This window comes from Anomalospiza imberbis, chromosome 3 (assembly GCF_031753505.1).
Source record: "Anomalospiza imberbis isolate Cuckoo-Finch-1a 21T00152 chromosome 3, ASM3175350v1, whole genome shotgun sequence".
In the NCBI taxonomy this organism is placed as follows: Eukaryota; Metazoa; Chordata; class Aves; order Passeriformes; family Viduidae; genus Anomalospiza; species Anomalospiza imberbis.
Window position 1 is genome coordinate 39,853,060 of NC_089683.1, and position 27,080 is coordinate 39,880,139.

A 27,080-nucleotide genomic window follows, 5' to 3' on the forward strand; every position below is an offset into this window, starting at 1 on the left:
TTCTGTTGACTTCAGCAGTGTTTGATCATCTTGCAACTTGCAGCTTTCAAACAGCAATAGGTAATATTAGACTTAACACATAGTTCTGAGTGTCCCTGTATTGCTGTTTGATACAGTTTTATGCTGGTATAATAATGAACTTACTACAGAATTCACTTTATCATGTGTTCAACTTGCTATATTCCAGCCTATGTTATAAGAAGGATTAAAAAAAATAGATTCTTTGAAGTAGATAAATGGAAACACTACAGTTCAGCAATATCTTCTGGCTACTGACAGAATTCAAGGAGACATGGCTGGAAAACTCCCAGTTTTTCCAATTTTTTCTTGATTTGGAAATTCAGTCTTTAGTTTATGATATAGAAGTATATCTTCTGAAAGAAAAAGAAGGAATTTTGCTAACTCACAGGTTTTTTTCCGCTCCCTAGGAGGAATTTATGTGGGAGGAAGAGTAATGTTGTCTTACAAATCAGAGGTGCAGTTCAAAAAACAAAACTGCCCTTTGGAATATCTAGGAAAATGAAAGGCACTACAAAGTATACAAATTAACACTTTTACTCTGGTTTCAAGTGTTAGTGTCAGCCACTCACCTTCACTTATGCTGTCTAAACACCACCATTATATTTTTTATGTCGTAAACTGACATGTATAGATGCATGTATGTGTCTATACACAACCACTTAAAAATGTTCTCATAACCTTGTTTGCTGCTACTGTCAGATTGGAGGGGATGCATTAGCCATAGGCAGAGTAATACCTGTCTCAGCAGCAGTCTTGCCTTCTTTTTAGATGGCAAAAGATGAATCTTGTAGTTGGTTACTTGCAGATCCGCTGGAACTGAGCAAATTGTTGCTCTGTTAGAATTTTCAACTCTTAGTTGAAACTCTTACAGCTTCTTAAAAAATTTGGTACGGGTTTCTAAATAATATCAGTGTCTTATTTTTTGTCAGCATGAATCCATCTGAGAGCTTGTTCAGATAAAACTACAGTAGTTCTGTTCTCTGTAGGCTCATGAGTAAGGCTACTCAAGCAGTGGTTTCTCCTTGAATGTTTTTCCTAGTAAGTAACAGTAGGCCAAGAAAATGGAAATTTCCATAAATATGGGTAGATTGGGGTTTCTTGTTTAATAGGAAGTTTAGTACTCTTGCTGATGATGGAAGAGTGACTGTGGTGGGTCAGACTGAAGGTCAGTGTGGCCCAGAATTGTGTCTCCAGCAGAGGCCAAAATAGGTGCTTAGAAAGGAATATAAGAACAAGACGTAGTATTTCTCCTTTGAGTGCTTTCTGAGCTTCCAAATCCATGTTGGCCAAACATTTTGAAAAACAATTGGACTTTATTATAGATATTCTCTGCTAGCCCAAATAACAGAACATATTCAGTAAATGCCAAAGACATTTTGTCAGGAAAACAAGGTTTTTCTTTAGGAATTGTTAAGGAATGTGGTTTTTTTCTTTAAATTATGAATATTCTAAATTGGAATGAGTAACCCAAGTAGTTTAAGGAGAACCACCATTTGCTTGATGAATTTCCCAAACCTTTAACATGAAGAAGAAGGTAGGTCAAGACAGCTCATGTTGGGAGACAGTTAAATAAGCTGCTTTGCATTTCAGGTGGTTCAAGAAGGGCTGCAGGAGCTGTAAGAGACATCTTCTAACTGATAGTCTGAAGAAACAACAGGATTTTGCTGACTTCCTCATTTGTACTTAATTTGTCGCTGTTGGGAAAAACCCTGATTCTGTTTTAGATGTTTCTCTAGGCTTATCTTCTATGAATACTGTTGTTATCTCTATCTACAGCTTAAACAAATTTGGCGGTAGTCCTTGAAGCATAAGAAAAGTGATGTGCTATAGGATGTGTCTGAACTTCTTGTCCTTGATGGCAAGAACATATTGTGTTAGTATTTCTAAGTGTCATTAGTTCTCTCAACAGATCTGCTTGAGAAATACTGTCTGGATCTGACTTATGAACTTGAAAAGGTACTTGGTTAAGAACTATACTATCGGGTTTTTTTCTTTCTGGAAGGAAGACAAGAGAAAACTATGATTCTCATTCTAGACTCAAATTCACACCTAACTGGTCCTCTCTCTCCTCAATCTGCTAAAATCACAGGCTTGAAATGAAAGGTGCTTGGTATAAATAAAGCTTGTAGCACAAATTAAAATAGGAAGAAAGAGATCAGTCTTGTTTAAGTAATGACTGTGTGTCTGGACATGTTTAACAAGACTACAAGCTTGTAGATCATCAGGTCTTGGCAATAGTAGTCATGGGATCAGTCTTAACTGTGAGACACTATCTAGACACAGCCTCCAGAACATGTCCAGATTTGGCAATTTTTCCAAAGTATTCAGATAACGTAATACATATTTAAACCATTCAAACATTTCCTTCTTTCTTCTTTCTGTGACACTGAACAGCTTCCACCCGCTTGACATTGTGGACCGAGTGATTCAGAACTATTGGCTCTTGGTTGTGGAAAAATCTGCCTGGAGGTCAGTTGTGGTTCATACCGTAAGCAGCCATCCTTTCTTCACTCTGCCTAACTTCAGCCTGCTTTTTAAATGGACACAATATCCTTACTTTCAGCTGCATTTGGTTAAGGATCTGCTTAGAGTTGTATGCAAAGTGTAAGGACCTCTGAATGCTCTGTGCGTGCAGGAGCCTGTACATGAAAGCTGGCCCCTGTTGGGCCCAAATAGAAAGTAAAGGAGGTGGCTGTGACTCAAAAGTCAGAAATACTGGGAAATACTGAGAGAAAGCCTAGAGGAGTCCATTTCTGCCACACTGATGGTAATCCTTGTGAACACCTTCCCACCTGGTGGAAAGCAGCAAATTATAACAGCACAGAAAATGCTTAAGACATGTCAGAATTTTGAGGTCTGCTGTGTCCCTGAATGTCTTTCCTGAAACTGGAGGAGGTTTTTTTCCTGCCACCCTCCCCCCTGGGATTCTTTCTTGTACACAGCAATCAGACTTTAATAATTGCAACTTTTCTTTTTCTTTTCTGATTTACAAGCACACATGAGGCCTTTTGGATTCATTATGCATGAACCAGTGTGTATCTGGGGACAAATAATGTTCCATCTTACTTTTTTTTGCCCTTGAACTGAACAGTTTTGTTTTTTAACAGAAATGCCTTTTCCTTTTGAGAGCTCTCAGAAATATGTTCCTTTAAGTACCTCCTAAATGGTATGTATTTGCCATTTGTAAACACAGTATGTCAAAGAATTATTTGATTCAGTGGTGAGGCAGCCAGATATTTGCATGTCATGAGGTCTAAGGGAAACAAACTGACCCTCAGCCTTCCCCCATCCAGGCAAATTCTGATGAGACCCTCAAATAGCTCTGGCAAAGTGTTCTGTTTCTTTTGGACTTGATGGATGCTTGTTTCTGTGAAGACGTGTAATTATTTCGTCCTTTATTTTGCTGCGCAAGTTACGGAGAGAAGAAGCTTAAAACTGAATGTGAGTATTGAAGCTTTTTTCCATTATTCCTTTATCTGATAAGCTTTAAACTTGTTAGTATAGAAGGTACTTAATATTTTGAGCAAGTATGCAGGAAGATTTTCCTAACAAAACTGCTGAACAAATTAGATGCAGACTTCCATGTATATAGTATGTTTTTAATTTTGTGTACCTAAAGAGATGGAGTTTGTTAAAAAATAAAAATTAATTTTTATTAATTCCTTTCATTGTAGTAATTGGCTCACCCACTAATTTCTGGAAAGATTGTCTGGGGTTTCCTTTGTAAAGAGATTAGGATGAGTTTTGTTTACTCCAAAGAATCACCCAACAAAAAATGAGTATGCTTTTTCCCATTACATTTTTATCACTTAGCAAGATTCCGTTTGCTTTTGCAAGAAAAATTTCTGGATAGTGTCTTTTCTGTTAGGTCACTTGTTTCTAGCATGAGTACTTTTAACACCTAATGTAGATTGTTCTTGATTTTGGAAGAAAAACAGTTTCCAAGCTGGCTTTTATAAGAAGTCAAAATATTGCTGTAAACAACAAGTATAATCTCCAAATTCTCCCTCCATAAGACACTTTGTGTTATCTTTCTTCATTTTTAGCATCATAATTTTTTTGGAATTTACATTTAGAAATTAAGTTTCAGATACCATTTTTTTGTTGTTTTAATAATTTTCTTCTCTCAGTGCAACAAGTTGTTATTTGTACAGAACAAACTGTAGAGGATTTGATATGTTAACATTATTACAGATTGCTGATGGTCATCCCATGTAATTTTACTGCAGGATCAGAAAAATCACTTTGACTCAAGAGTGTTTAATTGGTAGAATATTGGGATGATACTAACTAACTTGCAGGGTTAGAGAAAGATGAATTTAAAAGCTGCTTGAAAGAGATTCTGATGTATCGTGTCTCCAAATTATTTGCAGGAAGTCATAATTTGTAAAGCATGTATTTTTTGCTTGACATGGTAAGACTTGTGTTCCATCGGCTCTTTACCGATAATCTCATCTTTTTAAATTTCTTTTCCCTATCAGAGTTTTATTTCTTGAAAGAACTGTTAAAAACTTTCAGTATTACCTAACCATGGACAAATGGAAAGAAATATTTTAACCAGCATGCTTCCAAACATCAAGCCCAAAATCAGGGGGTGAAATTCCAACCCTGTTGGAAGGAGCAGCCCTCCTGCCAACTCAAGCTCTAGGTTCTGTCAAGGCTTTTAGATTGCCTGGAGAGTAAATCCAAGCGGAGTTTTACTTCACACTTCCCTGCCAATTTAGGGTAAATGATGCTCATAAATTAATCATTTCTAGTTCAACTCTTCTGTTAAAATCTCTAGAGCCCTAAGTTTGGAAGCTGGTGTGGTGAAATGCTGCTGATGCTCCACTTGGGCTGCTGCAGCTGAATTCCTTCTTTTGGGAATGGGGCATGCAGCCCTTAAGAGAAAGGAGGCTGTGAGCTCCTTGTTTCATACATTTGTGTTTTCCTGTAAAATGTCAGAGGGATCAAGTAAGGACATTTTTGTGGAAATATACAAACATGACTCCAAGAAAACAAGTTAATAAAACCCCATGATGGAAATTCTGTAGCAGAGATAAAGGGAAGGACAAGACTCACAAAGGGAAGCTACACTGCCTTAGTTCCTTCATAATGATGTCTAAGTTTAATTTCTGCTAGAAGTCACCCTAGAGAGGAATTTGTATCTGTCCTTTAGCTAAAAAAGTGCCTTACTCATTAGCTTCACCAGGTTTAAGCTAGTTTTTGTGAATATCCCCATTCTCTGTTGCCATGTAGTACATGTCAGCTATCGTCCCTACTTGTTCTCCTTTCTTAAACTTAGGAAGTTTTTTTTTGGTTTTTTTTATTCTACTTAATTCGTGCTAGTATGCTACTTTTCTTCCGAGCTATGAATTCAAAGGCTTCTTCCAGCCTTTGAATTTGTTCAAGGTCCATGTAAAAGGACTGGTTAATTCTTGCACATCTCAGCATAGTGTGGGTAATGGATCTGAACAGGCTGTCCAAGCTGGTCACTGGCCTCACACTTAAGAGGCTTTATCAGTCAGAAAAATATTAATCTTCCTATAATGTGTCTTTGTGCATAGATATCAGAATTAATAGCAAGAATGGCCAAGTGCCAGAGGATGGTGTAGTTGTTGACAGAACATTTTGCATAAGAATATTCATCATAACCTCAGGGTTATAAAGGACAGCTGCAAAGTGCGCAACTGGAACATTTTATTGCTTTGGCTAAATTTGGAAGTGTTTTCTACCTCTAGCACTGGGAGTTGACCAGTTGGCAACCTTTGTACACTGCTTTTAACTATCCCAGGCCAGTGCCATGGATACAGCCTGATAAGCAGACCCATCTAATGGCAAAGGTGCAGTGAATGGCCTCTTTTGTTCCCACTCCCCCAGGTTTGCTCTCTGACCTTGAGAAAGTCAATTACTTCACTTTGACAAGTATTAACCTTTTCTGTAGACAAGTAACTCACAAATGCATTTTAGGATTACTTTATTACTGTTGTTAGAAAAGCATTCTGAAACCTTTGAGAGGATGACTGTAAAATACATCAGAGGTTTAGGTTTAATTCTATTTATCAGAAGCCCATAACAGCATTAGGCTTAAACATGCTTATCAAGCTCAGTCTTTCTCAAGTGAGCTCTTCAGGTTTCAAATTCAGCCACATAATGATTCATTTATGTGCTAAGCATGCAAAACTGTGCCATAATTAGAGTTCAAAAATCTAACTTGCTTGGGAAAAAATGTTTAGAGTAAAAACTATTTCATGCTGGTCTTCTAATTGGCAATCTTTGTTTAGTTTAATGCTTGACAGTTGAAGAGCATTGAGAAATATTTCAAATTAAAAGCTCAAACAGTTTGGGTTTGTTGGATTTTTAAAAAATACAGTAGCAGAATTCTTGATTTGTTTGATCACTTGCTTAGACTTTTTACTGAAAACTTTTAATAAATTTTACATAAATTAGCAGAAAGGCTTTGGTCTGTATTTGTTCCTTGGTGCAGTTTCTGCCACTGTGTTACACTCTCCCCCTCCTCAGACAAACCTTTTTCACCACAGCTGGTCAGAATTACAGTCTCTGAGCACCATCCTCTACCAACACCAGTCAAATCCATTCGAGGCTTGCAAAAATGGTTGTTGCTACATTCTTCACATCATCACTAGAATAAGTCCACATCAACCAGACTCTACTGGTATCAGTGGGCTCACTGTTCCACAATATCCTTGAGTTAAATTATGTGTTCTTAAAATGTTCCTTGATGTTAGAAAGGAATTTCTTCATTCTTACCAAATTTCCTCCAGCATTCTAAGATTTAGTGATGGGTTTTATTTGTCTGAAGCAAATGTTGACTGTCTTGGGTGTTCAGATAAACTTTAGCCTTAATTTTACTTCAGTCAGATAAGGTCAATCCTACACTGGAACCAATTTTTAGATAGTGTGTATTTGTAATCATAGAAAGAAATTCACTCTGAAGTCATGGTGCTAAAAACAAAACAACAACAACAACAACAACAACAAAGACTTTTTCACATATCAGGACATTACACAAATCCCAGCAGGGCAGTTACTGAAGGGTCAGTAACCTCATGTCATAATAAAGAAAGACAGAATACCATGGTCAACTAATTTTAAATCATAGCCACTTCTAGACTATTTTAAGTAGAAAATGTTTAATATGTGGTGCAGAGACTTTAAGGCTTGAGGGAAATGTTAGGATACCCAGTCACATAATTGTTCTGCACATTTTATCTCCCAAGGAGGCAGAACAGGTAACGTAAGAGTCACAAAGGCTTCAAGTAGGGGGCAAATGGCACTGGTGGGAACCCAGGGCTGAATGTCTGTAGGGACTGGTCATTGTTGCTGCCACAGGATGTGAGGATTCAAGTAAAAACTCAGTCAATGCCATGTTATCCCCTGTCTTGCCTGACAGCACATTATCTACTCAACTGCTCAAGACTCCAGTGGTCTTTAAGTAATAATTTTTGCCTGCTTAATGGATGATGCACAAAGCCACATATTTAAAGACCAAAAAAAGGAAAACCACCAACATTTTTTTTCTATATTTGTCCTAGTGACACTGTTATTTTTCCTCCCTGGTAGAGGACAAACAGAAAGCCAAAGATCTCCACTCTCTGCTCTTTTTTCTACCAGTCCCACTCCTAAAAGGGTTCTCCTAAAAACATTCACTGTCTTTAAAATTATTTTTCTGAGACCACTTCTAAAAGTGTTTTTACACTGTGAGTCCATATATCCTTTGACTGTGCTAGAATGAAATGTACTGGATAACTATCAACAGTGAATATAGGACATGATGTAAAAGAATGTGTATATCTGAATATTTAATTTTTTTTTCCCCAGCCCAAAAGCCAGCAGCCTGTCCTTGATGCATCTGTGTAGATAAACTAACAAAGTTTTCCTGTCCACAGTGTGTTTAAAGCACACAGGGCAGGAAAAAAAAGCAAAAAGCCAACCTGCTATAATTCCACACCACTGGTGGTATGCACACACAGCTGAATTGCACTATTTTGTAACTGCAACCATGGTGCAGATGCTGAGACTTCATAACAGAATTGTGCATAGCACTGCCCAATAGATAAGAGCACAACCACCCTAAACTGTAAAATTATACCCTAATCCAGAAAATATTAAATCACCTAATTTCACATCCATGAATTTAGATAAATTATTCAGCTACATTAATTTGCACACAGATGCCAGTGTTCTAAGTGATCTGTTTTAAGAGAAGACACAGCAGGTGGTCATGTAACACTTAGAGGGAAGCAGAAGGAAGGCAAATATGTCTGTTGAAGAGTACCCACAGCATATTTTCATGTTGGTTTTTTGTTGTGAGCTCTCCTAGAAACCTTTCTCGCCACTGTCTCAATTATATGACCAGTTAATTACTGTAAAAATGGTAGAATACAAAGAGTGACACTTCTTTCAGATTTTCTTTACCAGATTAGATGCTTCATGGTCTGTCTACCTAGAAGATGCAATATATGCATATGTGTTTTAATATGCTTCTGCTGTTATTATTATATCTCTGTATTCCCAAAACAGTGCAACTGCAGAGATCATTAATGCTAAATGTCATAAACATACCTACTGTGTTAATTGTCATCAAAACTCCAAAGTCCATAGGTAGAGAGAAGGCTGTTTCTAGCTCTCTTCAATGTTTCTGCTTACCCCTTTTCTCCTTGTTGCCTAGCGAAGCTGTGGGTGTTCTATCCCTGACAGTTTTTAAGGCCAGGTTGGATAGGACTCTGAGCAACCTGGTCTACTGGGAAGAGTCCCTATCCATGGCAGGGGGGTTGGGAATATGTGATATTTATGGTCCCTTAAATGTTTGGGTCCAACCCAAACCATTCCATTATTACTTGATCCTGCCTCTTGGAATTGCCCATCTTGAAGCCTGTTTTCTCTAGGGAAGCATTGGAGAGTGAGTGGCACAGCGGTGGTCACCCCAAACATCTCACATATGACAGGAAGACGTTACTTAGGCTGTACAGCAGTGGCTTTACAAACAATTATTCCTGTTGGTGTAATAGCAGCTTAGGGCTTGTCTGCAGAGCCACATCATCCCTATTTTCAGAGATGAGCTTGATAAGAAGGTGGCAGCCAAGCCTGAGGGAGCACTGCAAGCAGCAAAAGTGGCCTATGGAATATTTGGCCTACAAATCAAAATACCTGGAAATAATGATAACTGAAGTAGGGATCTTATATACCAGTACTACTGACAGTAGCCTTTGTTTTTCCTCAGCGGTAATGCTAACTAACTCATCACAATCTCCTAACAAGGTTGAGACTAGAAAATTTTAGATTTGCTTCATTTTGATAAGGTGTCATCCTTTTATTAAAAGAGTGCTGTTTCTTGGTTTATATTTTTCCTCAGGAAATTAGGTCAGGTTGGCATAGCACAGCTGGAGATAAGAGGAAAAGCCACTGCAGCAGATGCTTGATTATCATTTGGGGGATTTATGTTTGGGTTTGGGGGAAGCAAGCCTTTCTTTCTTTAAATAAGGTAATGAAAATCCTTTCCAATTTTAGCTTGTTGCTAACAATGCTGTTGCTGCTGCTGATCTTTATATTTTTGCTCATTTTATTTCTTAAAGCAGTTCTAAGTAGGTCACAGGCTTTTAAATAACTCTTCTAGAAAAGGTTGTGCTGTGTAGTCAGTTGTAGTTGTTTTTTTTTTAAATAATTGTAATTCATGTGATGCACCCCTTCTCACACAACAGAGTAATCTTCATCCACCTTGTTATTCCTGAAATAAAATGTAAGGGTACAACTAGGACATCTGCAAAGATGAGAAATTACATTTTTTTTTTCATTAAGATCTTAAAGATTGCTGTCAGAATCAACATTCCCTATTGAAGTTCTGTAACTTCTTGTTAGTGGCAAGACTGTTTTGATCGGTGACCTCCAGGCACTTCACTCACCCTTGTATAACACAGGTATCATTTCTTATAATGACTGTTTTCCCTGGGAAAGATTTCAGTCCCAAAGGCAGGCTTGTGTCACTTCCAGGGAGGTGTGTCCCTGCCAGGTAGTGTCAGTGGATGGCTGAGATGCTGCTGTTTCCTTGGGGCATTTCTGCCCAGCTGTGCAAGCATTTTGTGCAGATGCTGTTCTAGCAGAGATGGTTCCAAAGTGCTTCTCTGACTCTGCTCCCTACCAGTATCCAAAGAGAGCCTAGTGGGAAGCTGGAGAGGGACTCTTCATCAGGAACTGTAGTGATAGGACAAGGAATAATGGGTACAAACTAAAAGATGGGAAACTTATAGACATTAGGAAGAAATTCTCACTGTGAGGGTGGTAAGGCACTGGAACAGGTTGCACAGAGAAATTATGGATCTCCCACCCCTGGAAGTTTTCACAGCCATACTGGATGGGACACTGAGCAACCTGGTCTAGTGGGAGGTGCCCCTGCCCATGGCATTTGATTTGGAACCAGATAATCCTTATGGTTCCTTCAAACCCTTAAAATTCTATGAGTCTATAATTTGCACAATAGGGATGAACTCACTGGTGAAAGTCTCAGATCAGGACTTCAGTGCATGTCTTCATTTGTAACTTCCACTTTTTGTTTATTTAAACACTTTTTGAAGTATCATTCATGATTCCCTAATCATGGATTGTAAGTGAGTGTCAAGACAAGAAAGGGTACTTGAAAAAACCAGGCATCTATGAGACCTGTTTTGTTGTTATGAGAATGCCCCCACTCCTGTTCAAACACCCATAAGAGAATACTGAGGGTTTGTGGAGACTTTTAACCTCCCTCTTTTTCCCTTCAGCAGTGACAAATTTTCTGTGGTCCATCACAGAATCACCTTGCAACTCCCCCTGCTGAACCTCATGAGCCTCCTTTCACTCCACTTCTCCAGTTATGGGGAGGGCCCTCTAGATAACAGCACATCCATGTGGTGTATCAGCCTCTCCTCCCACTGTGGTGTCATCTGCCAGTTTGCTGTAGGTGCCACTCTGTCCCATCTAACTTACCAGTTAATTTAAGTATTCTTTACCAGATGAGCCCTTTGTAACAGATGCAATCCTCAAACCTGTTTTCTGGTTCAATAAGGGAAGTACAACTAAGAATACTGACAGGATTTTACATTGAAAGTTACAATAGTGCACAGCCAGATTATTTCATCATTTTATTCCATACATTTGAAAGCAGTCAGAAAGAAATGAGGTCCATAATGACACAGGAGAAAACTCTGGCTCTACCAGATTATGTGAAAACCTGTAAAAAATCTGGATAAGAATTATTTCAGAAAAAAAAAAAGGAAGAATTTAGATGACTACACCATTTGAGCTTGTATGGTGTAAACAAAGCAGACAGCAATACCAATTAAGGAAAAAATTACAAAATTCCTGAGATGCTTGATCCCCTAGTTAAGCCATAGCTCTTGCCCTTTTTGCTTGTAGTCGTGGGGTGTGTAAACACAGTACAGTTCAGTACAAATTACCAGACCAACCTCTAAAATATTTGCTTTGCTTTGACACCCCACCAAAACAGTGTCACTTGTGGACCATGAAGCAGGATAGTTGGATTCTTACAGCTGTGTCCCATTTGGCATATGTCCTAGCTGCTTAAAGGAGAATTTCAACAGTGAGAGCTCTGCACTCACTCAGATGTTCCAGGACCTGACACTGTATTACTGTCCTGTGCCACAGAGATAAGATAGTTCAGAGTTAGTATCTGTGTCTCCTTTCCTGTAGGTTCTTGGTTTGACTTGATCTGTAATATATGTCCCTAGTTCCTATTGCTTCTGTAGCCATTTTTAGAAAAGCAAATATTACAGAACCCTTAATGTATGTAAATGCATGAGACAAAAATAGAAATGGGGAAAATTAAGCCAGCAAATTCATGCAAATAAGGCAAATAGCATTAGAAGATAAAAAAAAATTCACTTACCTGAAAATGAACAAGTTCCTAGGGCAGCTTGCAGGAGTGTCCTCATCATAAGATATCAAATTGTTTTTCTTAACCTTCAGTGCTGTTCAAAGGATTTTTCCATCTTTTTCTTTCTTTATGCCTCTCTAAGAAAGAGCCTTACTTTGTTCTTAAAGAAAAAGATGATGAAGCTCAGTGGCAGGTATATTTAGATTAAGAAATAGTCCATTAGAATTTCCACAAAGTGAAAGATAGAACACTTTTACCTGTATGTACATATCTACATCCATATGTATATACTAATTCCTTTCTGAGTAGTAGGAATGTTTCTGGGCTTTTTATTTTTGTATGATGTCAGGGAGACTACATATATTTATAGAAAACATCAAGATTAATTATTGGAAGGTATATTAACCTTCTGGCTCTGCTTTTTAGCTCCAGTGAGAAAAAAAAAAAATCTTTTCCTGATGGTTCCATATTTATCAGGATTCACAACTTCACAACCATGTTCTTACAGCTTTCTTCACTGGAAGTCTTCTAGTGCTCCGCATTTTATGGGAAATAATTTGACTCTCCAGAAAGTCCCTGTCCTAATTTGTTGTAGCTAAATTCTATCTTAATCTGCTTTAACAGCAGGCTGACTTGCCAGCTCTCTTTTTTGTATTTTCATCAATTTTATAATTCAGTCCATGAAACTGCTGCATTCTCACATCTGACCCCAGGGACTTTAGTTACAATATCCTCACATCCTTGGCAACATCTCTCTGCATCTTCTTGGAATATTCCTAACATTAGAAATGATACCTCATATCCTGCCAACCAGGTACATAAAAATCAACAGTATTTAGCTTCCAATTTAAAATGTTCCAATTTAAATAATAAAATCATCTTTTCCCAAGGAATGGCAACATGGCAGTCTTTCCCTGTGCCTAGGACTCGAGTTAGCAGCTGGAATGCTGGAGTCAGCGTTTCATTCCATGAGAGTGAGTAACATCAGATCTCCAGAGATTTCTTAGCTGACCTTCAAAACACAAAGTCTAGCTTCCAGCAAACTTAAACTAAACATATTTCTCTAGGGATTAGGATCAAAGCACAAGAAAAACATTCTACTTCACTGCGTGGCACTCGTACCATTATTTACTTATTGGAGCAAGGATAAGTGGTGCTGGGAGAGACAAGATTCACCTTTTTTGTTGCATTTTCTAATGGTAAAAGTAGTTCTCAAAGGTTACCCGTAATTTTCCCAAAAGGTTTGCAAAAAATCTTCATTCTTTTGCATACCATTGCCGCTTCATTCCCAAACATGGTCTTTTATGATGATTCATGGTCAGTTTCTGAAGACTTTCTGAAGAGAAGTCTTGGGCAACTTGAGCATTTTACTAGAGAAGCAGCCAAAGGTCACCCTCAGGCTTTGACTCTGTTCTTGGGGTATTTTATTAAAGTTCTCAAGCAACAGCTCTCATCTGTACAACAGGATTAATAGCACTTTGCTCTTATATCCAAATAGGGGTTTAGGAGGATAATTATACTGCAAATTCAGTAGTTCTGAAGAATTAGAGTAGTGGGTCTTGTTTGTGTACACAGCCTGGGCTTCCTGGAACAGACTGACTTCCTGGGGAAGAAAAAGCATTAATCAAGAGAAACACTTTTTAAAGAAAATTATTTGGAATGCAGAGGTTTTGATAACTTAAAAAACCTGATTGACATTCATTAGAATAAAAAAACAGAGATGTTTCTACAGATATGGGAAGCTATTTGTTGGTGAGCTTTGTGCAACAAAAATGTGTTATAAGTAACAAAACTTTTAATGAATGCCCTGTTTGGATTTTGCTGTTGCCACTTTTAGTCTGAGATGAAACTCTGTCAGGAAACAGGAGTACCGATCCAGCAAGGAGGGAATCAGAAAGGTGGTTCACTTGGGGTTATCCTCCAAGGCAGTTCATAACTTTAATTCTCACTAAAAACAAAAAAGAAAATCCTCTGAAACCCAGTTTCAATCCTGTTCTGTGACCTTAACTATGGGGCACAGTTAACCACAAACACTCCTTGATTGTGTCCTTAGACACCAGTTTATACTTCTTCCCCAATAAATAGCAAAATGGGCAAAACTTAACTTTGACTTTGGTCATGACTGTGATTGTGCATTAAATACACTGAGCTGTGCCTGGCTTTATATATCATGTTCTGTAAATGTACAAGCTGATGGATGTAATTTTCTCATATAAATGGGTTTATTTGTTACACATTCAAATCTCTGTTTGATATTAAGGAAATGGAAGTCCTGATTCAAACCCTGTTATTTTTCCAAGGATATCACATAAAACACCTCAGAAAAAATTTTATGAAAGCATGTTTCCCACTGATCTGGGTTCCAGATTATTTTATTTCCTTACTACACCCTGTCTTGGCTGACACAAATATTAAGGGCAGTAAGAAATACCATATATCAATTCAACTCTAAAGATTTTCAATTTACAGGAGCAACAAGCTTTCCAATCAAGTCATTACTTTTGGTCTGAAATTAGTATGACAGCTCTGCCCCCTTTCCACTGTTTTACTACTACACCGCCCAGAACAGATTCATAAATGCCTGACCTTATGCACTGGTGCTAGTGGAAACCCGCAGTAATTGTTTTTTTCTCACAGCTCAAACAACCATTTTGATTTAGAGCTTACCAAAGCAGAAACCCAGGAAAAGAATTTATGCCTTTTTAAAATTGAACCATGGGTATGGTTCAGACCATCAGTGAGTGCATAAAAACAAAGTGTGAGGGTGTAACTCTAAGTGGACTAGATGTAGCCTTTGTCATGGATAAGAACTCCCTCAAATCTTCTGTATATTCTTATATGGTCTTCTGTATGTTCTTCCTTATTCTCAGGCTTTGCATCTGGTTAAGAGAAACTGTCTTTTGCCCTGTTACTCAAAGTGCAAAAATTTCAGCTGCCCAAAGTCACTGACATGTAAATATTTTAGACCTTCCCCAGTCATTGTCAACTCCTCTAAAATTCATGATTGCTGGTGCCGGCCGCAGCCACATTCATTGACTTTAATGAAAAGTGCAACCCAATGAGCCCAGCAGATGTTTTTGGGGTTGCTTCACTGTGAACTTTCTGATTTCTTCCTTCATTTCCAAGAATCGAGACCCAGTTTTAGCAAAGTGATGATGATCCAACCAGCAATAAGACTGAAATAGGACTTCAACTCCACAATCCTTAAAACATTCACTATTGCAGATCTATAAGCAGGTGAGGTTTGGATGCTTGTCCAAGCCTCTTTAGCCTGAAAAACTGAAGGATGGGAAATTCATACAACTGATTCTCAATAGATTTGTGGTATTTCCTGCACTTGTCTAGCACAGAAATATAAACTATTTTACATTATTTTGGTACTGCCAATGTGGAATCCAATATAGAAATAAAGAAATATGTAAGAAAAAACAATCTTTTCCAATAAAAACAAGGAAAAGTTTCTTTGAGTTCTGATTTTGTTTAATTTATTATTTAGTTTATTTTTCTTTATATTTTACTCTTTTACTCTCCGGGGATAGTTGTATGACCTTAAAATGCCACCAAATATTAACAGTACAGTTGCGATAATGCAAAAAACAGTCAATATATCCTGGAGTCCCTTGTCTTCCTTCCATTGGGTCAGGTAGATGTGGGGGTATTTTGAAAAGAAAGGAATAGAAGGACAGGAGTATCAAGAGCAAGTCAGGAACACACTGAAAAGTGCCTTCCTCTTCTTTTTGGCCTTTTAACTCTGCAGTTGATTTAATTTATGAATTATTGCTTCTATCTCCATTACCCAATTTCTGGATGAACCATATCTCAGAATCCAGTACATAATGCTCATAATGCCAGTAGTTGTATGTAGAGAATGTGAAGTTGGCTTGATTTTCAAGTGTCTGACCTGAAACAGTATTAGAATAAGCTGAAGCAGCCCTTTTGTTCCCCATCATGTAGGTGATACAATTCACAGTATATGTTGTTAAGGCTACCATTTTATCATTGAACAAGCCAACATTAAGAAATCCAGGGCACTGCAAATGACCAGGAAATGCCTGTCTAACTTTCACAGGTAATGCAGCATTACTTAGTATTTGAGCAAGCATCATGCACTGAATTACACGATTTTTCCATCTTTTGCAGATCACGTGAAGGGCCCCAGCAGGATGACCAGCAGCCACACAGACTGCCATTTCTGCCTGCAGTCTCTCCGTGGCAGGAAATATGCACTAAGAGAAGAAAATGCTTATTGTGTTCCATGTTATGACAGCCTGTATGCCAACCCCTGTGAAGAGTGCAAGCAACCCATTGAGTGCAACTCCAAGGTAAAGATCTAGCTTGCACTTTTTGTTCCTTGTTAAATTATACACAAATCCAATTTCTTTAATGGTAGATTTGATATCCACCCCTTTTCATATCCCTGTATTGCTGAAGAGACCTAACCATAGCTGTTGTACATCCACACAGAGCAGAGTGAAGCAGTGCTATTTTCCCTGAAATAGGAAAGCTCTGGGATCAATGAGGAAATCTGCACATGCATATGCCCCAAGCTTACAGAAAGGCTGTGGTGTGTGTGTGGACCTCAGCTAGGCTCCATCCTTCACCTCCAGTCACTCATTGGCTGCAGAGGCTGCACAGTGCTGGAGGAGTGATAGGGTGGGTGGCGTAATTCAGTGCATCAGGTTGATTGACACCTTGGAATTTCTGAGACGTGTTCATTGAAAAAATATTTTGAGCATTGAATAAATTACTTTTACTGTAGGTGTTGACAAGCAGATGCCAAGCTTAGAAGACAACATGTTTACAATTTGCATATTCTCTCTCTCTCTTTTGGAAATAAAGTATTTTTTAATTTCTGCTTAATTCCATGTTTACCTTGCTCATCTCAGAGATAGTATATTAGTGGCAGTGTTTCTGCCACTTGTCTTTCCTTTCATCTCTCAATTTTTTTACAATATTAATTAATAATTCAAGTTCTTCTGTGGTCTTTGACAGGGTTTCTAGTATCCCATACTTCAGTTTAGAAGACATGCACTTGACATTGAATTTTAAGGTCAAATGAAACCTATCAAAAAGGATTTATTTTGCCAAGTTCAGTGTGTACTGGTCACCTTCTCCCCATGCTTTCTTTGCCTATGTTCCTTAGAAATAAAAGGACAGAAAGATATTAAAATAAACCTCTTGGAAGGCTTTGCCAGCCCAAGCACTTCAAAGTACATTGTTTTCATAGAGGAATCATCCAAGGAAAATGCTGATTTGGATGAAGACACTCCTCAAATGCTCATCAACATTTCACCCACAGCAACATTGAACATGTAGCAGCAGTCAGATTCACCAGGAGGACACATGCTTTGAGTTCACTTAATTTCACCTTTAAAATCAAAAATTAAATAAGTGACAGGATTAGTCTTGTTGAGGATCATAAACAAAAAGCCATGTGTTTGGACTGAGTGGAAGGGAAAAATGAGAGGAAACAGCAGACGTGATAAGAAAGGAGTGCACCTGGCTAGAGATATCTAGAAAAGTGGCACAATCTACAGCTGATTGTCTCACCTCTGCCAAGAGGCTAGAGCTTGGTTTTCTTCCTCTCCTCCTCACCCAGTCTTTGACTCGGGCTGCTCTGAGCTGACAGCCTAGTTCCTGCAAGGTTCAGAGTGCTAACTAAAGCAAATGAAACTGGTAAATGCTCAGCACTTCCTGAAATGAAGCATGGTATTTCTTTTATTTTTAGCTCTTTAAAAGGCGGGGACATGATCAAGGAGAACAATGAGATTGGACTTGTGTCCTTTTATGTTTCTTACTTATAAAAGAGTCCTGGAAGGGGTTTTTTTTTAAGCTGGGAGGTTTTTTTGGAGGTGCGTTTTTCCCTGGCCTTTCTAACTGTGGGGAAATTAAATCTGCTGTTTGGTCTGTTTTTTTTTTTTTTTAATTCTTAGTCAGGATCTCATACATATACTGTTAGCTCTTTCATCCCTTAAGCCCATTGACTCTTAAACAAACATTTTTCTTCCAAGTTTTCGGGGGGATTTATATCAGATGTAAACAAAAGCAATGATTTTTTTTTTTTAATCCTAATAATTTTGTTTTCAATGAGATTTTAATTGCTTGATTTCTGACATAACTTAGCATTATGTCATGTCAGCTGGAAGAAGTAGTAGCACTGAAAATACATAAGGTTCATTTCAAATTCTATAGAATATGGGCTTCCTCTCCAGTGGTCTGTTGCACATTAAAAATGTTGATCACTTGTTTCCCCTTGAAAGACAACTGTAATATGTAATGTGGTTCTTCCAATAAAAACATACCTCTGTGTTACATAAGGAAGGACAGTCTGCCAAAGCAGCTCTTTATGGTCTCTGCAAGAGATCTACACAACAGTGTGACATTGAGTACCTGCACCTTCCCTTAGCACACTTCTGGTTGGATCCACCACTGCAATGCTCTTCCTTTTTCGCTTTAGTTCTGGAAGGAACTGAAGGATAAAAACACTGTAAATAAATGTTCTCGCTAACATGAACTTCCTTTCTCCAAGGATCTGGCCTACAAAGGCCGCCACTGGCATGAGGGGTGCTTCAGGTGTGCCAAGTGCAGTCGCTCACTCGTGGAGAAACCATTTGCTGCCAAGGACGAGGTCTTGCTGTGCACCGAATGCTACTCTGATGAGTATTCATCCAAGTGTTTTCATTGCCAGAAGACCATTATGCCCGGTAAGACAACAGAAGCCCTTTGCTGAGAAATGCCCGGTAAGACAACAGAAGCCCTTTGCTGAGAAATGGAACCACATTTTTAATGATAACCACCTCCTGGAATAACCAAGTTACAAGATCCTTGACTTTCAGAACAGCTTGGAGGTGACTACTCTTCCTTTGTGTGGAATTCTCCCAGCAGTGGATAGAAGGCAGACAGACACTTCTGATCTATCACTGACAGGTCTTATGAATCCTTATAAAAATGTTAAGAGTTCAGTGCAGGGTAAAATGAGTTTATGTGATGTCCTCCATTCTGTTGCAGTTTTTAGGAAGCATATCCCACTGTGAGCATAGGCAGACAAACTGAGCTATGGTGAGCAGAAGTGCCAGATTAGACAAGTCATCTGCATGTTTTCCACATTGACCAGACCCTCTGCTTGTGTTCTCTCTACTAGTGCTTTCACTCAGAAATATTTTTTGTTTAAATTGTCAAAACATGACAATTTGCTTTCAAATCATTAGCAGCATTTTTAATAAAATGAATACAAGTCCATTTTACAATGTTGTCCATGTTTACAATAGGTTTACTTCCTGCCATTAGCAATCTTGAAAATTCTGCACATTCCACTAAACTGCTTCTCAGCTTTTGATTGTGTCTGTTCAGGACACACTCTAGACTTTTCATTGCTACCACATCAGAAAAGCTCATACAGCAGAGTGATTACCCAAAAGCTGCCTTTTCACAGGCATCTGAGAGAAGCCACAGCACCATTTTTTGCAAAAGGAAGCTGCTTGCTTAGGAAAGTGTGCCCTAACTTTTGGAACAGAGAACGTCAGAAAATGTCAGTGATGTTAGAATTTTATTTTTCGGTATATCTTAATGCCCAACAGTAAGACCCAGGCTGTGCAAAATTATAGTCTTACTATTGATACTAGATTACTCAGGTTGTGTTCAACCTGTAACACTAGTTTGCATTTTTACAGTTTGTTTTCTTTTCATTACAAGTAAAATCTGCATTAGTGGAAACAAATATTGTAACAATATAGTTGCGCTCATTTTAAGGATTATAAACTACTTGAATAGTATATAGTTTACAAAAATATTGTCAAATAGGCACACCTCACTAGATGTGATCAAAAAACTGCCAGAATATACTCAGGTTTGCATTATTATCTTCTGGTGTATATCCTTGCTGCTTGTTTTGTCATGGAGTGTAAATCCTTGCAGCAAGTGCCTGAAGGTGTGAGAAACAGTGCAACAGTGGCATGGGAACGCCAGCCAGTCTCTATATTGTTAAATTCTTTCTCAGCATCTTGCTAGTTCTGTGTTGAAAAGACCTAGTTGTGAAAGACAGTGAAATTGTCCTTCTGATCACTGGGATGAAGCTGCAAACCTTTTGTATCTAAATACAACCAATAGTTTCTCCACTGGCCCCACAGTTCAGGAAACAGGTACAGTGGAATTGTATTCCACGGTTATAACAGCAATCCTCTTCTTCATGTGGAAAGGATGGTAAAGCACCTTGCACCTCTCAGTGCAGTCTGATGCTACCCACAGATAAGAAGTTAAGGATGGAGATCCACTGGAAAAAATTGCTCCCAGATATATGTGCACAACTTAGACTTATGTTTCTATATCAAGATAGGACACCTACATACAGAGATAAAAGCTCTGAAACTCCTCTGACAAACATTTAACTGAGCAACTTTCTGTCCTTGTGCTGTATCAAAAGCATCATTTATAAGTAAAGGAGCCTTAGTTTAAGAAAGACAGGGGACAGGACAATAATAAATATACTAAACATCCAACAAATTGATAGCTAATTTATAAAAGTGCTGTGTACTGAACATTATCACTGAGTTGGCTGATTTGAGAGGAACTGAGCAATTCAAGCATCATCACAAAAGATTCATATAAGAACAGACTCTAAAAATCACAGCTTAGGCAATTCAGCACATCTTTTGCCAGATGAATTTATGGCACTGAATGTGTTCTTGAAATTTCAAGCCCATTCTTCAAAGCTCTATTAAATTGAAGATTACTGTTTTCGTGGGTAATCCAGTGCTGAGGTAGAAGGTTCAAAAACAAGAGCATTCCTATAGGAACTCACCCCTGGTTGGGGTGAGCCGGAAAGGTGGAAAAGTCTCTCCTCCAACCCGTGTCTCCAAAGAAAGACTCAGTAGTCTTCAGTTGTCCGGTCTCAAGGTAGTTTAGTGTATGTTATCTAAAAGATTTCTCCCTGAGCTGCTGCGGTCCGTTCAGCAGTCAGGCAAGGGCACACTCCGACGCCCAGGGGGCTGGTGCCTTCTTTTATATCATATATTACGTATTAGATGTTTATAGTTTTTCTCCAATGCCCATCACCTATATTGAACAGTGACTTTCTACTCTAAACCAGTCTGTGAATGCCAACATCACCAAGAACATAGAGGCTAGGAAGGAGAAGGAAAGAGGACAGGGCACACCCAAGTCCCTCCATCTTAGAACTTCTGACCCCCATGTACAAAACTCAGACCCCTCTGTACAAGGCCTAAAACCTCCCTGCACAGCACTCAAAAATCCTTCCTTTCATTTTGTGACTACTTCTACTATAATATCTAAACTTTTGTGATTTCTTGTTCTTCTAGCAAGGTTGGTAAATTGTTCCATGGATCAGGTTCAAAGTCACAGGGGTCTGCGGCTACATTCCAGGGTCTCAAATGCTTCTGACCGGGGCCCGGAACACCCAAGAGTGTCCAAGGGACATTCTGTGTTCCAACACATTCCCAACATTTAAAACTAATATTACAAAGCTATATCTGAGAGGATTGTTCACTTTGGTTTTTTTCAGGTTCACGTAAAATGGAATTTAAGGGAAGTTCCTGGCATGAATCCTGTTTCGTTTGCCAGTATTGTCAGCAACCATTGGGAACAAAACCATTAATCACCAAAGACAATGAGAATTACTGTGTGCCCTGTTTTGAGAAGCAATTTGCTCACCAATGCTATGCTTGCAAAAAGGTAATTAAGCACACAATACAAAAAATGCCCTAGTGAGGCAATATTGCTCATGGGAGAAAGGGCTGGATCATGTGAAACGTGTGGTGAACTAAGAGTAAAATCAGAGTCTTCCCATTGACACTGGACACTGAAAGGCAACTGTGACAGTGTCTGCTGTCCACTCTTGTTAATCTAAGACTGATTATATCTGCCAAAACAAATGCTTTGGGCTATTGATTATTAGTTATTGATTGTGACTTTTAGCAAAGATTAAATGGAAAGTTATATAAAACTCTTCTTTCCTGAAAATATCTGATTTTGCCTTTGCAAACATGCCTCTCTTTCCATAATTTTTCAGATGTATTCACATGCATAATTACCTGAAATGAGCAAATCATCCACAATCTTGGCTATTTTTTCTTGAAATGTATCAGGCAAATAGCAGATCAAGTAACATTCAATTGTGATAACACTAGTCAGGAGTCCCACTGATGCAATATGTGATGATACCCTTGTGGGAACCAGAAAGTTTGATTTGATTTCTTTTTTCCCCCCAAGTACAGATAAATCAATTCTTTCCTCCATTGACTTCTCATGTTTTAATATTGTCTCTTGTTGATGAAAATACTGAATGCATCATAGTATTCTAGTGTGGTACTTTTCTCTAGGGAAATGTTTTAAGCTGGTTTTAGGGCAGAATTTTACTTATTTTTTAGTACCTGCATTACTCTGGAAGCTTTTTTTATTTTTTTCACTTCATCAAATAACTTATAATTTCCTGTAGTTATGTAATGATTACCTGTAAACCTTTACCTCTAACAAAAACTTTTAATTTCAGGAAAATATGCTGCCTACTTTTTCCTTCAGTAGTTAAACTTTAGAAAGTACTTTTATATATTCCCATGTCTCTACATCCAGGCTTTAACTTGCATTAAATTAACACATGGCAATTATAGTAATTATGCTCAATGTTTATTACAGGCATTGATTTTAGCACTTCCTACATGAAATAATCAGGATTTGCTTCTTATAATTTCTAGGAATGCAAATAGTCCCCCTACATAACAGCTAAAACCATTTTATTTCTGAAACTTGCATCTATTCCCATACATGAGAATTGCCCAAATAGATTGGATTGCCAAAACAAATCTTGAATTTTTGTCAGCAATTTTTAGATTTTAATGGAAAAGCAAATGTAACCACAAAATAGCCCACAACTGGAATGTTAAAGGGATTGGAAACTATTTAAATCTCTTTATTGCTTGACGTGACCCCATATTATTCTTGATTGCCCTGAAACTGTATTCCCCAGAGAAATTTGATGATATCACTATTTTTACTTAAGTTTCTTCAACTTTTTCTTCTCCTATTCCAACAGCATTCATTCTTCATTCACCCATTCATTAATTCCCTGTCATGCAGGTGACTTGATAGTAGAAACACTATCTTACAGCTCATCTTTACAGAAATTTCTCTGTACAGTCTCTCACAAATTCTGTGAAACCAGCTCTTTTCCACTCACATGGGAGCCACAGAACAACTGGAAATTTCCCTTTTCAGAAATAACCAGTGCAGAGCTGTAAGTGTGTTGCTGGAAAACAGAAGTTGATGACACTGCTAAACACGATTTTTTTCTTCTTCTGACTGTGTAGATCTCCTTTCTGTTTTCCTTCTGTTTCTTTACTGTCTTTCCTCCTATTTAAAATACTGTTGTACTTGAGAGACAGCAAAATACTGGCTGGAGATTAACTATTATCTCAGCATCAGTTCTCTCACCCACTGCCTATCACTGAGAATTTCTCTTCTGAGAGCATGCCTGATTCTAAACACTTATCTACAGTATAAGAGAAAAATTTCATTTAAAGATAACGTATTTATTACAAATTATGAGGTTTTACTGTGGTAGAAAAGTGAAAATAACAAACCAGTAGCATATGGAATTCAACTGCAGATTAGTTAACTGGATAATCCAGATGAAAAAAAAGTTGATGTGACCACCCTTTCTTCTCTTGTGCATGTTGGAAGACAGAAAACAAGTGGAAGTACTTATGAAGGATTGGACAATCCTTCATGATTCACACCTTTGTTTCTTTGCTCTGCCCTTCTTTGTCAATACATTAGGTTATAACTTCTGGAGGAGTGGCCTACCATGACCAGCCTTGGCATAAGGAATGTTTTGTGTGTGCTATGTGTAAAACTCAGCTGTCTAGTCAAAGATTCATTTCCAAAGATGAGTATCCATACTGTGTAGACTGTTTCAGCAAATTTCATTCCAAGAAGTGTGCTGCTTGCAAGAAACCTATTACAGGTGAGTTTAATCTTCTAGAGGGGACCAGAGAGAAATGAATCATCAGTCTCCTCTCGAAGAAGACTTTCACTTTAGAAAAAAATAACATTAAAATCACTTCCATCATAATGAAAGACTGAAGGAGTTAACTATCAGAGATACTCTGTCTGTGTCACATGTCCTGTATCTTTCCAGGACATTCTGATCACACATGTTCCCTAACAGATGAGGAGTTGTTTTATGTGCCCAAAGGAGTTCCTCCATTTTTTGAGGTAGTGTTTTCTGTAGTAAAATTCCTCCTTAAGAATATTTAAAAAGGTGCTGGGAAGAACTACTGTTCTTCCCAGGACAGTACACACAAGCCCCTCTGTGGTTTCTTCAGTTTTGTTTTTAAATGCAAATGTGATCAAACTGAACACAGATTAACTGCCTGCTGGTAAGGCACACCTGTCAAATTAGAAAGCTTGCCAAATGCATCAGAGCTCCATTTCGTGAATCCTTGTATACTTATATATGATTTATAATTAGACATGTTTGTCACTGGTCTATCATAGCTGAAGATTTCTGAGCTCATTTGCTGGTGTTCTGCACTTTAATCCTATTATGTGTGGAGTCAACTGTTGAAAGTACTTCCTGATTCTTACAGGTGCATGCTGCATATATCATTGGACAAAGAAATCAATGAATACCCAATTACATGTGCATGATTTAAAAAAAACCCAAACTACAAAACAACAACAAAAAACCCAAAACTATTCAAATTTCCCCAGTTTTCAAGATTTTATTTCAGATAATTCTGCTAGGAATCCCATTATTTGGTAATTTCCAAAAGAATTCATCTTGAAGAAACTTAATTATTAAATTTCATTCAGAGTTGTATATAAACTATACAAATATTGCAAATAACTTTCATGAGAGTTTGTTGGGAAGATCAGCAAACCTGAATGGACATTCTGATAAACCTATTGTGTTCACATCTCATAAAGGGATATGCTTGCAAGTGATTTGTGTCTTTCCTTGAAATATTTCCCACTGTTTAAATTTTAAAGATATTTTTCAATTCAGCCAATAAAGAGTATTTAACACTATGGATTTTTGTTCATTTTTCCATTTGCTATATGAATGACAACCTGATCACACATCTGAAAGTCATCTGTTGCATTACTGAACCATGTCCAGAAATACTGGATTCAGATCTTCTCTTTTTTTTTTTTTTTTCTTCATACTCTCTTTCAGCTCTTGGAGGTGCCAAATACATCTCATTTGAGGAGCGTCAGTGGCACGGGGAATGCTTTAGCTGCGCAAAATGCTCTGTCTCCCTGGTGGGCCAGGAATTCCTCACTCGGCAGGATGACATCCTTTGCCACAAATGTTGCTCTGCTTCATAGTTCTGTGGAAAGATGTACAGCTGCATTATTCTCACTCCATAGCAATGTAGTTCATTGGTCTGCTGTAAGAAAACCAGATAAAAGGTACTACAGTTATTTAGTCATTCAAGTAACTTTCCAACAGCATTTTAATGCCATGATAGTTCTCAACTCTTTATAGACAAAAATTAAACAACTGTCCCATACTGGTTAATAAAACAATGCAGAAAAGATTTGTATTTATTTTCAGCCTAACTCCAGTAGGTTTTCCTTGTAACACACTGCTCTCTGCTGTTAGAAACTTAAAAATTTATCTTTTATCACTTCTGAACCAAGGAAGATTGTGAAATGTCTGTTTGGCATGTAAATAATGATGAGGCATTAGCACTGATTCACAGATGCAGATCTTGTCATAGAAAGCTGGGCACAAGCATTTTTCTCTTGGATCATAACATTGAAGTAATTGAAGTAAATATTATATTCTTCGATACTTTGAGCAAAAAAGATGCTGACAAAGCAGGCAGAAATTGTGAGTAGGAGATGCTTTCACATTGAGGAGCACAGAGTCAGAAAGGCCTATTCCAAGGGCCAATTCAATGGAAAACAGGTCACCTTCCTTCCTTTACTGGGATTGCTCCCTAAAGAAGTCACCCAAAACACTGCAGCACAGGTCCTTTCCCAAAAGTGGGTAATTGTACTTAAATTTTTAGGCATGGCTGCTCTAGAACATAAATAAACCCATATTTTCAGCTACTGCAAGAGGTAAGGAATGCCCAAGATTGAATAGTGCTGACGTACATTTTCCCATAACTAATATGCCTTAAGACTCTTTTTCCACTGTCTTTACTATACCTTCAAATACAGGCCTAAAATATAATTTCTTTATTAGTTGATGCAAGAGCCAACTCATACTGGTCCCTTTAACCTTGTACTTTCCTTCATTCAAAACTGCTTTGCCAGCAATTGAAGCCCTGTTAAGGATCTTACTTGGTCTTTGATTCACAGTTCATTCCTCTACTTGCAAATTCCTGTTTCTGGACAGCAGGCTATCAACTCTCAAGAACTAATTCCCAATTAATTTCACCATTAGCCACATGTGTTTTTTAACAGTATGTCAAGAAATTGTAATTGTCATTGCAAACTAGGCAGCTCTTGCTTGAACTACAGGGCCTTAGTTTTTAAGTAGCCGGCCTTTACATCTGCTTGCTGAGCTCCAGCACTCAAATATCTACTAATAAAGGTCATCTAGAGCTGAGTTACAAACATCTATCTTCTTCCTTTTTCCACAGTGTGTGTTGCAGTGGCCTGGTTCCTGTACTGGGCCATTGTGGATGGAGTAGTGATGTTAGGAATGGCAGGTTCTGCACTGTCCAGCAGAGTTTGAGTCCTCAGATGTCTTTAAGTCATTCTTCTTCAGACTTTGAACTTGAGTGCATAGAGTTATTTGGCTGACTTGAGTGGCCTTTATTCATATTGAATAAAGCCATTACTTTAGGTAGAAAAATGGAAAAATAGGAAGAATATGTGTGCATGGCTAAGCCAGGGCCGAAGTGCAGTGGCATAAAAATCAATATGGATAATGACTGACCAATGAGTACATAGCAGTCTGTTGTCAGTCAATAAAATATTGATTTTTTCCTCTATGTGGTGTTAATTTTTGGTTTTCATTTGCTTCTTTCATGGCAGCTTTTATTGCAGTCTAGAGTTTGATTATTCTATGTTTTTCATTTTATCTCAGCTGCTTCCTTTTCTATTTACACATCTCCCATGGCTGACACAGGTTCTTGGTAAGGCTTAGATTCCCATAAATAGAAATATGTTTCATTGCCTTATATGTATAAATATATATATATATATATATACACACAAA

At 38.0% G+C, this 27,080-nt stretch overlaps 1 protein-coding gene across 1 annotated transcript; it reads left to right on the forward strand.

The window, feature by feature from the left end:
* The first annotated feature begins 2,978 nt into the window (after nt 1-2,978).
* On the forward strand, nt 2,979-27,080 carry FHL5 (four and a half LIM domains 5). Its single transcript, XM_068184096.1, has 6 exons — nt 2,979-3,462; nt 16,031-16,212; nt 18,420-18,594; nt 21,408-21,577; nt 23,678-23,864; nt 25,080-27,080. Exons 2-6 carry the CDS (start codon nt 16,054-16,056, stop codon nt 25,229-25,231), a joined length of 843 nt encoding a protein of 280 aa, XP_068040197.1. The 5' UTR covers nt 2,979-3,462; nt 16,031-16,053; the 3' UTR covers nt 25,232-27,080.

Coding starts and splice junctions, on each gene's coding strand:
- FHL5 (XM_068184096.1), top strand. CDS start 16,054: ATGACCAGCAGCCACACAGACTGCCATTTCTGCCTGCAGTCTCTCCGT. Junction 16,213..18,419: donor CCATTGAGTGCAACTCCAAG/GTAAAGATCTAG, acceptor CCTTTCTCCAAG/GATCTGGCCTACAAAGGCCG. Junction 21,578..23,677: donor AATGCTATGCTTGCAAAAAG/GTAATTAAGCAC, acceptor TCAATACATTAG/GTTATAACTTCTGGAGGAGT.